General features: G+C 44.5%; 1 protein-coding gene across 4 annotated transcripts in view; it reads left to right on the forward strand.

Moving 5' to 3' along the window:
- src (SRC proto-oncogene, non-receptor tyrosine kinase) overlaps positions 1-12,124 on the forward strand; it is a 28,382-nt gene that overhangs the window by 7,520 nt on the left and 8,738 nt on the right. For 2 of the 4 annotated variants that reach the window (XM_088407353.1, XM_088407355.1), the window contains exons 2-5: positions 8,024-8,290; positions 9,322-9,421; positions 10,278-10,295; positions 11,502-11,600. In XM_088407353.1, coding sequence (XP_088263479.1) covers positions 8,032-8,290; positions 9,322-9,421; positions 10,278-10,295; positions 11,502-11,600 — 476 coding nt within the window. In that variant the 5' untranslated portion in view covers positions 8,024-8,031. The remainder of the gene's footprint in view (positions 1-8,023; positions 8,291-9,321; positions 9,422-10,277; positions 10,296-11,501; positions 11,601-12,124) is intronic. The other 2 variants (XM_088407354.1, XM_088407356.1) reach the window with 1 other exon arrangement.

Consider the following 12,124-nt stretch of genomic DNA (forward strand, 5'->3'; position numbering starts at 1 on the left):
AAAGTGGGAGAGTGGGAGTTTGTGAATGTGTGAGCATAAGAGTGCCCTTGAGGTGCCAACTAACAGTCTTAAGGTCACCTGATAGGGGGCAGAGGAAGGTTGGCGTATCTCGAGAACAGGAATCCACATTCATCAAAAAGGAAATACGGGCCAGTCCTAATAGACTTGCACCTATCAATAGAGATTCATTTCCAATTATGTTTACGTTGCACCATCAAATCAGCGGGACTTTGGATTTACTAGTCAATTAGAAACGCTCAACATTCACACGGTCTTGTCCGTCCGCCCGTTTTCTATAGCCTCCTTTTAATGCTCTTCAGGGAAATCAAAGTATAGTGGCCAATCAATCGCAAGGCACCGGCAAGAACCCCACCGTTCCATTCCAAGCAATTTTTTCAAGTTGCGGTCAAATTTGATCCGATTCACTATAGAACTCCAACTAATGAATATTTAAATCGTCGGTTCGTCTGTCGATTACTTTGTCAATGCAGATAAGTAAAAGCAATTATGAACACAATGGCAAGCAACTCCGAACCTTTCAGCGAATGGAAAATTCACTACGTTGGGCAATATTCAGAGCTCAGGCCGAAGGTTACAATTTTTTCTGATTTTGTTCTGGGACAACGAGCACATTCTCTCCAAAGGCCACCGCAAACATCAGCCTCACAGACGCCGCGTTTGCTATGCGGGTGCTGGAAATAACCTTGACGCAGCAACTTTTTTGGAAAGGGAAAAAAAAAAAATCATTTCAAGGTGATTTATTCAACAGTCCATTGATTTTTCTAATATTTGAAGAACCCTCCAATATGTTTGCCACTTTGCGACATCATCAGTAATTGCTCACTCCTGAATCCCAACGTAGTCACGTGACCAGCTTAAGGCCTCGCTCGCTACGCTCGGCTCGTCATTGTCCGCTTTGCCGATTTGAATATTGAAATGGAGACCCGCCAACACAAAAGGGACAGTTTGAAGACAGATAAGGTGGAATCTATTATGGAAATGAAGCGCCACAACATGGGCATTTGTAAAAAGAAATTTGAATGCCGTTCTTGCTCTAACGTTTGCCCGAGGACCAATTGTACTTTTTCTGAGATTTTGACACAGTTTACCATAAATTAGGGATATTGATTATCTGTTGAGTTCAGGCACACTGTACTGGACTCACCGAGACCATTTTGTGGAACACGCACGAGCTTTGTCTTATCACCCCGATAAAATTCCCCCAAATCTCTGAAGTGAAACAAATGCTCTCTAATATCCCTAACTCTTTTTATCTCCAAGAATAAATACTTTTATTGTTTACGTTTTCTATTGCCGACATTATTATTCGGGCAAGAAGCTGAACTTTGTTTCTTCCTGTATATCGTTTATATATTAAACAGGGTTCCATTTTGGATTCCGATGGGTTTCCTCCTCAAATGCCATTTTTGGGGATGAGTTTCCACACAGTTTTAAGCAATCGCCCGAATCCTATTGGGCCCTGTTAAGGCGGGGCCACGCGATTGAGCCGTCCGACTGCTTGTTGTAGCAACGGGGTCGGAGACGGGGCGACGTGTAGTTTGTAACTAAATATAATTCCGACAACAACCAGGGCGTGTTTGAAAAATTCACTTTGTGCACTACTCTGACGAGTGGGTGCGTTCGCAGAGGCAGCGCTCTCCCCGCTTCCATTCATTTCATTATATTTCAATCGGCAGCTCCTGTTTGAAAACCGATTCCATATGTCTACTCCACACACTGGCGCACATTTTTCCCAGTCGGAGCGGCTCGCGCGGCACCGATGTAGCGCTAATGCAGTTAGCTCCGTAAAAATTGCATTCCCTTCCCCTGCAAGTTTTCGTGCGGTTGTTCTGATTTTGGCTCATCAAATAAATTCCGAAATGTTTCCGCCAACCCCTGAAATGTGCTCCCGTACTCGTCGTTCTAAGTATTATTCAGATTTCCTACCATGAGAGTGGTCATTGAACGCGGCCCAAGTGTACTGCCACACAAATGTTTGTTGTTCATATCTTTAATCAAAACAAGCATAGCGCTGTCACGGATAGTCAAATCCCATCTTGTGTTAGGAGCTGTTGAAGCTGAGATGCATCCCGTCAATTTCCGTACCTCCTGGATGTGGTCTCAGTCTGTTCCGCAAAAATAGTATTTCACATTCCCTGTTACTGTAAACAAGCCACCCAGGTACAATTGGCATGGGCTAAAAATCTAGTTTTGGCTAACAAGGCCTAAATTACCCAACTATAAGACACACGAAAATGAAGTACGGGTGCGTCCTATAAACACTAACTTAATTTTTTTTTTTTTTTTTTTTTTTTTACTCCATTCGAGAAAGATTAAGCCGCCATGAGCCGAATTTTGATGGTTCACATTCTTATATTAAACGAAAAAGACGTTCACAAGCACATTTTTTGACTTAAAATAATTACCATAACGGGATGAGCTGGAAGGCTGATATCAGTTGGCTGTTAGCAGTCCGTGCCTGTTGCAGCTAACATCAGATTGTGTTAGCTGCGGTTGTTACAACATCATTTTCAATGACAGAAGCGAGCAGACTGAACCAACGTCCGAGTCCATCCTCGTTCTCTGCAATAATATTCAAACCGAGAGGATCATGTAAAAGTTATGACGCCTCCAGCTGATTCAATCAAGTGCGCCGGTTGGAGAACACGGAAAGGTATTCCATTTGACTTGTTTTTCAATGTGGTCTTTCGGCATATACCACAGGTGTCCTGTACCACAGGTATCCTGCAGGATGCCGGCCCTCCAGGACTGGAGTTGGACACCTGTGGTATATGCGCACAATCATAAACTCGGTGGAACACGGATAGTGCGCGACTTCGGGGATCTATGGCAAAATCTGAAGTTTGAGAAGATTTATTCTGTTTGCGTTATTGCTAAACGGTTGGTGTGTCTTTTACACAGTAACAGAGAAAATACTAGAATTTGACCCCCAAATTATGGCTGTGTCCTATACACAGGCGCGGATTATATTTGTCAAATGACGGTAACACCACAACAAATCGGGCCTTAACTTTCAATTTTGTAGTTGCATCATTCCCTCTGCCAAGGTATTGTAGTGAAGGCGGCTAACCTGCGCGGCTCCTCACAGTCCATACCTGCTTCCCGCGCATTCCTGCCGAGGGCCGTGCGAGCGTTCGAGTTTAAACTGGCCTCGGCATTCCTGAACCACGAGTGCGCTCGGTGTCACCGCTGCGCCGTACTCGCGGGGAATGTCACAGCACACGCACGCCCGCCTCACATATCTCTACATGTTGACCGTGGCTACGTTCTGCGATCGGGCACATTTGGACCGCCGCCCGTCGCACATGCGTAGCGAATCAAAGCGTCTTGAGGGAATGAACGCAGAGAAGCTGTTTACGTTTCAAAAAGCATTTTTGTTAGATTGCGCCATCTTTGTTTCAATTAGTGGCCAGGAGTGTAAAAAGAGTTTCATTCACAAAAAAAGCACTCCACATCGCAAGGCGAAATATAAGCTCGCTTGGAAAATGGCCTGGATACGTTCCAAGCGAGCCTCAAACCTCAAATAATTTCATGTATGTCATACTCGGATTAGGAAGGGAGGGGAGTGAGCGGATAAGATAATTCCATGAATTGGCAGTTGGTGCCAGCAGTGTTTGTTGTTTGGAAGTGGACATATAATTCTTCGCTTAGCTTTAAGACAGCTGCTGCTCCACAAGCGTAACCGCGTCACATGATTTGAAGGTCGGCTTAGCGGTGACGTTTGGCAAACAAAAGGTGGTTTCAGCATAGGTCACTTCAAAAAAAAAAGTCCACCCACATGACCGAGATCCTACTGCGGAGGCCCAAACACCGGCGGCTCCCGAGAGGCTGGAATGCCACGCCGGAATGTTTGTGTTCTGGCCGCGGATGAAAGCGATCCGCGCAGGCGCTCTCGCCGTCTTTCACTCTGCAGAAGTTCTTTCTTCGTCGCGTGAGCCGCCATCAACCGCCGGTGCGGAATTCTGGCGAGAGCGGGGATGTGCATATATGCTTGAAGCTGTAAATATTGACTTGACCTCGCGCCTGACTCGGCGTCTGTCTCTCCGTGACGCTTTGCCACGGGGACTCCTGCTCAGCGCTCGGCAGAATCCTGCCCGTCGGGGGCGTTTGTTTACCCGCCAAATATGGAGCCGCTTTGCAGAGTTTACATGTCAAGCTAGGGCTTTTTCTCTACGCCGACATGTAGTTGTTCCTCTTTAAGTGACCTATTGGCTCAAGTGTGCCTCGTTATGCAGGAAGATCAAAAAGACCTATGCCCGTTTCACAATTCGTATGAGAACAATTCTAAATTGTGTTGAGTTTGCGAATTGAAAACCTGCGAGTGCAAGACACCGCTTCACGTTTTGCATGAATCTCTCCTTTGGATTCGGAGCCTTTGGATTTGAGTTGAATATGCAAAATTGAGAGGCTGTCACCCCAAACTACCAGGCTGTGGAGTCAAATCGCTGCCAAAAAGACGTATGCATGTTTCACCATGCCAAAAGGCTGCAGGTAGAAAACAAGTCAAATGGAAAATGTTTGCGTGTTCTTTAACAGGTGCACTCTTTAATTGGATCAACTGGAGACATCATAATAATATTTGGAAATATTGCCGTGTGGGAACGAGTATGGACTCGGACGTTGGTTCAGTCTGCTCGCTTCTTTTATTGAAAATAATGCCAAAACAACTTCAGCTAACATGAGCTGCGACGGGCACCTGCCGCGCTAACAGCTAACTCGCGTCCGCCCGTTACGGTCATTATCCTAAGTAAGAATATGGCCTATATAAAAATGTACACCCGTGCGTCAGAACTCTGCTTATGAACCTTATGAATATGAACCTGAATGAAAATCGGTCTAGCAAGTTTCAAGACAACGAGGCTTTACTCGGCCTTGTGATGTCACACCGTATAAACGTGAGCCACGCAAACACAATTCTGAGTTCCGAGGGAGCACGATGACATTTAACTTGGACCTTTGCTAGCGCCTACTGTATTCGCTATTTGTTGAGGCAAGTTCTGGCAGCGGTCGGACTGGTCTGTCCGGTCTCGTCATTGCGAAGCTGCAGGCCCCGATGAAATGTCGTCAGTACGTCGAGGAAAAAGACAGAGATCTTCAGAACGTGAGCCAGCGCGTTTGGATCACGTGACCATTGGTAACGCTCCTTCCCCTCTGTGGTGTTGTGATTACGTGGAGGCTATTAAGATGGAGGAAATCATGCAGTGGGCTGACATGAGGTTCGCATCCACACACTTCCTAATCTGGGACTTGGCCTGCCCTCTTCACAGTGCTCCACAGACAAATACTAAAAAGGACCTCACGTGTCTCCCCACTTTGCATTCTCACCACGAGAACAAGCCGCCAAACTGGTCTGTTGGTTTCAATTCAGCCAGTGCGTTTATGTAAATAAACGCCATGAAAGCGGAGCGTTAACTTGCCTTCAACTGACGCTTCGTTTAGTCATTAGAGGAAGCTGCTTTGTTTGTTCAACTGGCCACAATGGCCCCGCCGTACCGTACCGTACTGGACCATCTTTTATCTGGGAGCATCTATTCTATTTCTATTTAATTGAGATTATTGCCGTCCACTTTTGCGGTGCAAAAATATCAAGCCGAGATATGTACTCCAAAATTGGTCTAGATATTCTTCTTATTATTAAAAACACTAAAGTAAACCCGGCTTTTCACAGAATTAAACCTTTGATTGAGATACACTTGAAAATGGATTTTAGGTTCAAGTGATGTTACCACCTAAAGTCACGATTGACTTTGAAGATTTATCAATTCATGTTTAGGGTCCCGGCATCATCAGTAGAAGTGAAGAATACTGTGGCGCGTTTGGTCTCTGCGCACAAGCCTCAACTCGTCTCTTTGCAAGTTCCACCATCTGTCAGTCTGACTTGACGTTATTTCATCCTCACAGCGGGGAATATCTTCTCATCAAGTCTGCATACAAAAAAAAAACATCTGAAGCAAGTTTGACCAATTTTGATGTCTGGATAGATGAAAAGAGTCTCTTCAAATTGGGGGAGAACCCTGTCCTCATTCCAAAGATCATAAATGTTGTGGATTTTCTTCCTACTTCTGTATATCGGGATCATAAGAGCGCTCTTCTTCAAACGGCACAAACAAGGTCGGGACTATATCCAACGCTAGAAGCACTGAAAGAACGCTATTGGTGTTCAACCGCAGCACAGAAGATTCCAAGGATTTGGAGCTCTGTGCCAGATCTTATGCATAATGAAGCAAACCCCTCCCCAAGCAGCAAGGCCGTGCAGCCCAACCCAGCGCTGCCCGGCCCTCCGTTGTAGTCTTCTTCCTTATTGCCCAGAATGAGGCTAACGTTGTTAGCAAACTAAAGAAAATGTAATTCCTTTTCCTTCTGTCTTCTGCAGCGAACCTAATGGCTGAAGTTCTGTGGCTACGTTCACTCCGCGGGGTTAATGCTCAATTCTCATTTTTGCTGATTTTTTTTTTTTTTTGGTTTGTTTTTTTGTGAGGTTGTTCACATTTCAGATTTTCGATCTATTAAATTAGAGGAGGAACTCGAGGAGGAGAAAGGGGAGGATTTTGGCCATGGCGTTCTGGGCAGTGCCAGAAACATCTGAGCGAGAGACAGAGTGACACACCACACCTCGCTGTCCCTCCATTGAGTTGAAATTTGAGTAGTATTTTCTTCAAGCTACGCCATCTTGCTGTCTTCTGCAGTGATCTTCATGGCTTTGTGGGAAACTGAATTTATATGGCTGTGTTCACGCTGCAGGGTTAATGCTCAATTTCGATTTTTGGTGAAATCTGATTTTTTTTCTTAGGTTGTTTTCGAGCTGCACAATTAATCACATTTTAATTGCGATCCTGATATTGGCTGCCACGGTTAATTAAGCTGATCCTTGGCGATATTAACATTTAAAAAGTCAAGAACTTATTTGATTCTACCACTAGGGGACAATATTTCCCACATGTTTGCATGACATTTCACCCGAATATATTATTTACCAGTGTGAAATGGCATGTAAAGTCTGTATTGTAGACAATGAGTAATTACCTGTATTTGCTTTATTGATTTTTACTGCGTTCCAAGTAAAAAAACAAACAAAAAAACATGGCCCTGATGTCGTTGCATTTTTCTGTCCGCGGCCCTCAAAGTAATAGATTTAAACACAATTGTGTTAAACTGTACGTGACCTGGACTTGCGGTCATCACGTAGCAGCTGATCCTGCGTGAAACCGGCACGGCGCGGGAATGAAAGCCGTGCTCGCCGGGCGCTTCCCGTGGGGCGCGGCGCGCTGACCCCTGCCAACTAGTCCGTACAGCTCGCAAATCAGCCTTCTCTGAAAATTAGCCTTTCATAGCAGACCCCCCGCGGTTCGATCTGTCCACCGTAGTGCTGCTTTGGCTTAGTCTAATCATATTCCCACACTAAGCTGTGATTACAGCTCTTTCACCACTGCTATACAAAGCATAACAGGAAGAACAAATATGCCTTGATCTTCTCCACTGCTGTCTGTTATTCATATTATTCTTTAAACTTCTGCGTTTTATTACCAAACATGATCTGTCAACATTCGCTCCAAAAGGGAAACAGACTTTACTTCAGACCAGAAAGAGAAAGCATTTCTCACCTCCCGCAACTTGCAATAGATTATTATCTATTGGGAAAAAAAATTGTATCCTTTAAAATACCTAGAGATTAAAAGACTGTTCAGATCAATGCCAAGACAAAGTTTAAAACAATATAATTATGATACAATGAAAGTTGTATTTAAATCAAATTGCAACCCATGTTTAAATTATACTCACATTATACCCCACTATAAGGCGCAGCGGCTTATAGGGTGCACCTTCAATGAATGGCCTATTTCCCAACTATTTTCGTATATAGGGCGCATGGCATTATAAGGCGCATAGAAAAGAGTTGGTCGCCACTGAGTGATTATGAAAAGAGGGAAAAAGCACACCTTTTAAAGCGGCTTGCGTGTGGTTGAATCATTGCCTCATTTGTGTGACTTTTGATGCCCCCTAGGCCTCACGATGGGCGGAGGCAAAAGTAAGCCCAAGGAGGCGGGCCCGCGCACCATCAGCCTGGATGGCAACCTGAGCTCCGGGGGAGGGGCCGGCTCCCACCACCTGAACTCCGCCCAGCAGTCCTTGACTCCCGGTCGGAGCGCCTCCGCCGCGGAGGGCGGCCTCGGCGCCAACCATTCCATGAGTAATAAAGCGGAACTGGCCCTGTTCGGCGGCGTGGAGAACAGTAGCCTCAACTCCTCCTCCAGCAGAATCACATTGGCCGGTGAGAGAGAGACACCGGTGCCACCACCAAACCTCAACCGTACGGCCACGTTTTAACGTGACCTAAAGTCAAAGACGTTTGGGCTTCTTGAGCAAACCTGCGCTAAAGCTATCTGTTTAGCTAGCTAGTCCTGTGGCCAAGAGGAAAAACGTACAAATATAAACAAGAAAGAAAACATTTATACTCTTATACTGATTATTTGTATAACAGGGTTATCATCGTTTCAAACGTTATTCTCATTATGTTATTTTCATTCAAACAAACGTTCATTGTTGCAAGAGACAGCACTGAAACAAATAATACAGGAGTGTCAAACTTGTTTCAGCTTGCGGGCCGCAAAGAGCTTAATCTCTTCCCAAGTGGGCCGGACCACATAAAATCATGGTATACATTTCTATAACTTAGTAACAACAACTTCAGATTTCATATTCTTTTTTGATACAACACAACGTCACTATTCATCATAAAGCATTAACATTACTATTAATCATAAAAATTCAGTTCATTTTAACACTTAACATTAGAAAATCATCTCACGGGCCAGATTTGCGGGTTGGAACTGGCCCTCGGGCCGCATTTTATACACCCTTGAAATAATACCGAAACAAACAACCTTTAAATTCCATTTGAACGGTTTCATTTGAGATTAAATATGATCATTACAGGGTATGGGACAAGAGAAAATGTCCTTTTAGGGGGTACGCCAGATTTAAGTATTTTTTAGTATTTTTCAACTATTTTCAAGCATTCTTTTCTCTTAGGTTTTGGAGGGGATTTTGTCTCAGGACAAGGAAATGTACTATGTATTTTGTATGTGGATATTTTCAAATGTGAACATTGGGACATAGAATGTTCTCGAATTCTGGAATGACCACATGTTGTTCAAAAGCTAATCCAAAAAATGTCTCCAAAGTGCCTTAACATATCAAGTGATTTAGTTTATGGGCTCGAAGTGACCTGTTCTCAATTGTACGAAAAGTTCAGCCGTACCTTCTCTGTAACACACTCATGTCCGTTTCCTCCCCGCACAGGAGGCGTAACCACCTTCGTGGCGTTGTACGACTACGAGTCCCGTACGGCTTCCGATTTGTCCTTCAGAAAGGGAGAACGCCTCCAGATAGTCAACAACACGTAAGACATATTCATCATATTTTCTCGCGGGTACAACCAATGTGGTCTCTTGGAATATTACGGTTTAGTGATTAAAATCCTCACAAAATCAACTTCCGAAGGAAAATATTTCCAGTCCATAACTTCTGTTGTGAATTGGCAGGACATATAAAGTGCCTAACATTGAACTTGAGTTCTTACTTTACGTCCAGGATTCTTTTCCTTCATTCTCTCCTGATTTCACATTTGCCGCAAACTTCCCCACGTAGTCAAAGGAGGTCAGGGGGTTATTCTTCTTTTTAATTAGGGGAGTGGGGGTGGCTTCGGCAGTCAATATCTGTTCAATGAACCTTGTGCGGCTCCCCTACTAACTGTTGACCTAGAAGGCGGCGTTGAGTACAATGCTGCATTGTCACTGCATGTGGCCCCCTTCAGCCAAAGACCTGGATCCATATCTTCCTAAGCGTACGCAGATTTAATCAGGCGCCTCTAAGATAAGATAGGGGTCCAATTACGCGGGAGGCAAGCTCTTCATTCTCCTCCTCACAATATGCTTGTACACAACTGGCTTGCCGGGGGTCCCCAACCTTTTTATCCCCACGGATCAGTCAGCGGTGGAGGCATAAAATATGCACTCACCATTAGGGAAGTTGTAGGCTCGTCACCTGTCTCTTTACTGGGCTTTTCCCCCTTCCCCGAAAGGTATGTTTATTAGGTTGGGGACCTCTTGTCTAAATATTTATTGTGTGCCAGCTGAATTGAGACAACATTTGAGCATATTTGCTGCCGCTGCTTATAACTTTCGCTTCTCTTTCCACCACCGTCAATCCCCCCCCCCCCCAATCATTTCTCTTTTTCATCCTTCACATTTTTTTAGGAGGAAAGTGAACTCCAGGTTTGTGAAGCAGGTTTGAATTGCATTCAAGGGTGCTTTCACGCGAGCGCCATTTTTCCGCAAACACATTTTTGGCCACATAATCATAAATGACAACATTCTTACGAAGAATGTGGGCCACATTTCACAGAGACAGAACAACAGCGACTGTGACCGTCTTTTTTCACCACAAAATGTAATATCAACAACGGCCAGAGGTGGCGCCAAAAACAAAGCGCAAATAAAACACAAAGGAATAAATTGTTAAAGGATAAAGTACATCAGTTCCCCTACTGAGAACTTTGTTCAGGGGATGCTGTTGTGTATTTGTGATGAAAAGAAGTCTCTGTAAGACTTCTTTTCAACTGTGAAGCCCTTTGAGACTTCGGTGATTCAGGGCTATGCAAATAAATTTGATTGATTGATTGAGTTCCAAAACATTCTTATATCGGGTGCGGCCCGGTACCAGTTGATCCACGGACCGGTACCGGGCCGCGGACCGACGTTTGGGGACCTCTGCTGTAGCTTGATAGCCATTAGCCATATATTTTTTGAAGGGACAAGACGTGCTCTCTATATTAGCGCTGTTTCGCTACCTAGTCTGTAATCTCTTGGAATGTTAACCTTCTTAAAGTTAATATAGCGAGATGTTAACGGAGCAAATTTCCAAAGTAAACTGACGGGCAAGTGTCGTGTGAAAGCGTCCGAAATGTGCTGCCTGCTGACGTTTTTTCTTGTGTCATCCATTATAATTTTATTGAAAGCGTACTGGCCCCGCCCTTTTCTCCTCAAGTCATGTTTGTCTGACACTTTTCAGCACTTGAAATGATCATTGCAGCTGCGCCCTAATCATGAAAAGCATGCAAACGCCATCCCATCCCATTTTCCTGTGCACATTTGGATGTCTTGTGTACAAATTAGGGACGAGTGTATGAAGAAATTCCCGTCATTAGTTTTTTTAATGTTCTTTGCTTTAAAAATGTATTAGCCCATCTAGAGAGATGTAAATAAATCATGTTAAAATGAATCTACTTTTTGTCGCGACATAAACCTCTTGATTAAAAAAAAAAAAGATGGTAGATTGTAAATTGCGAGCTATTTATCACGGCCATCCCTACCCGTGCACAATCATCGCATATCGGCTGCCCCTGACATCGTCTCAAACTTTCCCGCTGCCCGTGTTGTCCGCGTATTTTGGTCCTCCCGTCACTCGCGTTGTCGTTGCAGAGAGGGCGACTGGTGGCTGGCGCGTTCTTTATCCACCGGAGAGAGCGGCTATATTCCCAGCAACTACGTGGCTCCGTCCGACTCCATCCAAGCAGAAGAGTATAACCTTTTTCTCTTGACTTTTCTCTGCCTATCATGTCCCTTTTGCACGCTTTTCATTAGCATCATTTTTAATAATTAGGTCGAGGCTCTAAATAAGCAGTTAGGCATCGCTGTTTGCCGCGTAAATTTGGGACTTTGCAGCACATGTAATAACATCCATCCCTTTTATGAACTCACTAAAGCATAGGTGTCAAACTCCTGTCCTGGAGGGCCGCATTCCTGCATGCTTTTGAACCCTCTCTCTCAAACACACCTGATTCCAGTGATCATTTTCAAGCTCTTGTTAATGAATTAATTATTTGAATCAGGTGTGTTGGGGTGAGAAAACCGGAAAACGTGCAGGATACCGGCCCTCCAGGACTGGAGTTTGAGACCTATGCACTAAAGCATAGGTCTCAAACTCCCGCCCTGGAGGGCCGCATTCCCGCATGTTTTCGATGCTTGCATCATAAACACACCTGATTCAAATGATTAGCTCACCAGCATGCTCTGCGGGAGCTCGATAATTATCCTAATCATTT

Source organism: Hippichthys cyanospilos, chromosome 2, assembly GCF_059441005.1.
Source record: "Hippichthys cyanospilos isolate Australia breed blue-spotted pipefish chromosome 2, RoL_Hcya_1.0, whole genome shotgun sequence".
NCBI lineage: Eukaryota > Metazoa > Chordata > Actinopteri > Syngnathiformes > Syngnathidae > Hippichthys > Hippichthys cyanospilos.